Source organism: Sinocyclocheilus rhinocerous, unplaced genomic scaffold (genome assembly GCF_001515625.1).
Source record: "Sinocyclocheilus rhinocerous isolate Xijiao unplaced genomic scaffold, SAMN03320098_v1.1 scaffold35, whole genome shotgun sequence".
Classification (NCBI taxonomy): domain Eukaryota; kingdom Metazoa; phylum Chordata; class Actinopteri; order Cypriniformes; family Cyprinidae; genus Sinocyclocheilus; species Sinocyclocheilus rhinocerous.
Window position 1 is genome coordinate 493,761 of NW_015661991.1, and position 3,701 is coordinate 497,461.

General features: G+C 34.0%; 1 protein-coding gene across 1 annotated transcript in view; it reads right to left on the bottom strand.

Annotated features, from left to right (window-relative positions):
- LOC107727076 (matrix metalloproteinase-15-like) overlaps nt 1–3,701 on the bottom strand; it is a 34,308-nt gene that overhangs the window by 6,773 nt on the left and 23,834 nt on the right. The window contains exon 6 of the mRNA XM_016536839.1: nt 1,467–1,693. Within this exon, the coding sequence (XP_016392325.1) occupies nt 1,467–1,693 (227 nt within the window). The remainder of the gene's footprint in view (nt 1–1,466; nt 1,694–3,701) is intronic.

The window sequence follows — 3,701 nt, forward strand, 5'->3', positions numbered from 1 at the left end:
ACACACACACACACACACACACACACACACACACACACACACACACCCCTTGTTGTTCCATGGAGGAACACAATCTTGCATGAGGAAACTTGTAGGACTGTGTTACATGGGGAATGGGACCTTATTTCAGAAAACTGCCTTTTTAAGCATGGGAAATGCAGATTACTGTTGGGTGGTCCTTCACTCAAGGGCATCTGATTGTTGTCCAATGGATAACTTAAATTCTGTGGCCAGTTAAACAGTAACACCTGTAACAAAAACGCATGAATATTTTCCAACAAACTGCTTGCCCAAGGTCTGCCTCTGGCTCACCACATCTACAAATAAGACGGCTAAAATGATTTGAATTGAATTTTAATGTTTTAATAATGAAGATTATATTTACATTTAAATAATAAAATATACAAAATATTATTTAATTTTTTTTTACTTACAACATCAATAAATGAAAATTATTATTATTATTATTTTATTTTAATTTAATTTATAGATGTAAGCAAAAATTATTATTATTATTAACAACAATCACTTATATATTAAAAACATTTTAGAAATTTTTTCCCCTTTTTTTTTCTTTTTTTTATCCTATCTTAGAAGACACAAATGTAAAATTCACATTTTATGCATTAGTCAAAACATCCCACCCGCAAGTATCCATGCTATTTTGGTCCCTAGATATCTATCTGCAGTAAAGTTAACTCTGGCACTGACATATTTGCTAAATGACCTCATGAGAATTTAGTGTTGTATGTGTTGTCAAGCATTTCCAAGAACAAACATCTTTTCGTTCTTTCAGATACTGTACATTCCTTCTAATTTCTCCAACAGCAAGACTAAAGCCTTTTTCATCTAATGGAAAGAAAGTGAAAGATCATATGATGTGGACAGTGTTGTTCCAGATAAAAAGAGAGAGGAATTAAAGACACTCTGCCATAGAGAGCACTTCTTTCATGCAGGAACAAATCACATGACGTGACGCGACCACTAAACCGCAAACGGCACAAAGCAGATGAAGTCTGATGTATCTCCTGATCAACTCCAGACTTTAAATACATGACTCCTTTCCTCTTTATGGAGCTCTGCCCCGTAACAAAGACCAGCACTGGGGTTTTTACGGCCCATTGCCTAACAAAGCCTGATTGAGAGCAGGCCGGCCTCAGCGGGCCTCCACCTGCATGTCAGGGCTTTCACCTGGAACCGTGCACTGTTATTGGTTCAGCGCTTGAGCTGATCTGATTCAGAAAGCACTACAGCGGCTGAGTGAATCTCATGAAGCCTGTCAAAAACGTGCCTGGGACACATTGCATCCAAAATCCAATGGGGAAAAATGAAATTCTATTTTGCATAAAGAAAATGCAATTTTAGACTTTTTAGCGATTTTATTACTATGAAGCAAAAATGAGAAATCTAATTCTCATTGCCATAATGCAGAGAAAGTTTGTGGATATGTAGGGTCTTTAGCTCACCTTAAAAACAAACATTTCTCCCCTGAGCATGGTGACTGTGTCAAAATTGCCCTCGCAGATGTTGGGGCCGTAGTGATCTGGGCGCTCGGTAGTGCGAGGCCTGTCCGGCCGGCGAGGGGGCGCTCCGGGAGGGTTCTTCGGAAAATGGGGTTCCCTGGGGTCTGGATGGGCTGGTCGCCGGGGGGTCACAGTGGGGAGAGCCTGAGTCGGAGAACTGCTAGGGGGTCCTACAAGAAACAAACAAACTCAAATTACTTACAGCATTTGTATAAATAGAATAGCATTGTGGCAACATCTTAGTTCAGTCTATGATAAATATAATATGGAGAACTAGATTTTATGCAAATTTTACAAAACAGAACACGTCCAGGTCACATTTCATCCCATAAAATAAGAACATATATTTTGATCAAAATAAATGAAGCCTATTTGCTCACCATTAATAATTTGACATTATTTCCTATTACAATTGTCATAAATAAATATTTTTTCATTTTAATATTTATTTTAATTACAATATTTGTACCATTATTTCTACCATTTATACACAAAACGGTAGTATTTGTTGTACCTTCTTTATGTAGATTTAAATTGGTATTGGTATTTCTGTATTATTGGTAATTGGTAAATTGATATTTCTAGCAATATTTGTACCATTTTTAAACAACATGGTAGTATTTGTTGTACTGTCTTTATTTAGATTTCAATAAAAAATATTACAGTATTACAGTCATTAATTAATGCAATGTGTAATGATAATGTAGAGAGACAACAATGAGAATTAATGGGGAAAAAATACTAACCGTTACAATAATGAGAATTTGGGGGGGAAAATGTTGTTATTTGTCATGAAAACAAATGTCACAAAACTTGAAATCCTAATGGTCCTAAAACTAGGTTTCATTTTTTGTATGCAAAATAGAAAATATTTTCTTCAATTTGTAATGTATGAGCAATAATAGTGATGCTGGCCTTCGCAAACTTGCAAAATAAGTTAAATGATTTATGAATTTGCCATGTCATAACCAAAATAACTTTCTTCTAAAGTGGGAATGATGCATGCAGTTCTCCCCACAGCTGAAACTCCTGCAAACAAAACTAAAACAAACATTACTAAAGTCCACAAAGACCACAAAGTTTCAAAGAAACATGACCTGGTCTTAAACTGCACACTTGATCAGTATGAATGCTTATTTTCACAATTCTGACTTGTACAAAATCTTATGAACTTATAAACTTGCAATTATAACAAAAAAAAGATATAAAAAACAGAATTTGACTTCTTTCATAATTGACTTTTTCCCCCTCACAATTTGTATTTCTCACAATTCAGACTTTTTGCATTTTGCAAGGTTGCATTTACATTTTATTTTTATTTTTTTATGTAATTTTTTTGCAAGTTTATACGAGTCAGAATTGTGAAAAAAAAGTATTGAATTGTGAGATATAAACTTGCAATTCTAAGAAATACAGCTTGTTTCCACCAAGAAATACAAAAAGTACTTAGACATATGACAATTTACTTTTTTATATCTCACATTGCGGACTTTTATTCTCAGAATTTCAAGTTTTATACCTTGCAGATTTTCATGAAATATTCAGAATTTGAAATAGAAATTCAGCATTACAAGATAAAGTCAGAATTGTGAGATAAAAAGTCCGAATTACTTTTTTTTTTTTATTCCGAGGTGGAAATCTGCTTCCAACGTCATGGCTGTCGCCGGCCAAACAAGTTGGTGTTTTTTCAATGTAGGCTTCAGACACGGGTCACGACGAGGCGTTCCCCATAGCGACCCCTAGAGGACGCAGTGTCTCGTTCCCCTCAGGGAACCATGGTTACACAAGTAACCTGAGACGTTTTCCAGAAAGGTTTTTCAAATATGAATAAGCAAGGCAGTTATGTTAAAATAATGTTGTTGTTTTTCTGGGAAATTGTAATAAAACATTGTTTTAAGGTCTATGCATTGTTTTTTTTCATTATACTGTATGAATTATGATTTATTGACAGTTCATATATTGTATCCCCCTGACATTTTTGACTTTATGCATCCATAAACTCCAAAATGTTTAAATTAATTTTTATTTAGAAATGAAAAATATATAATGTAAAGTGTGTATTGAGGTCATTGTATTTATAATTAAAATTTATTTTAAATGAATAGATTTTCATGTCATGTCCCATTGACGGATTTAATGAAAAATGGATATCTGTCATCAAAAAAAAAAAAAAAAAAA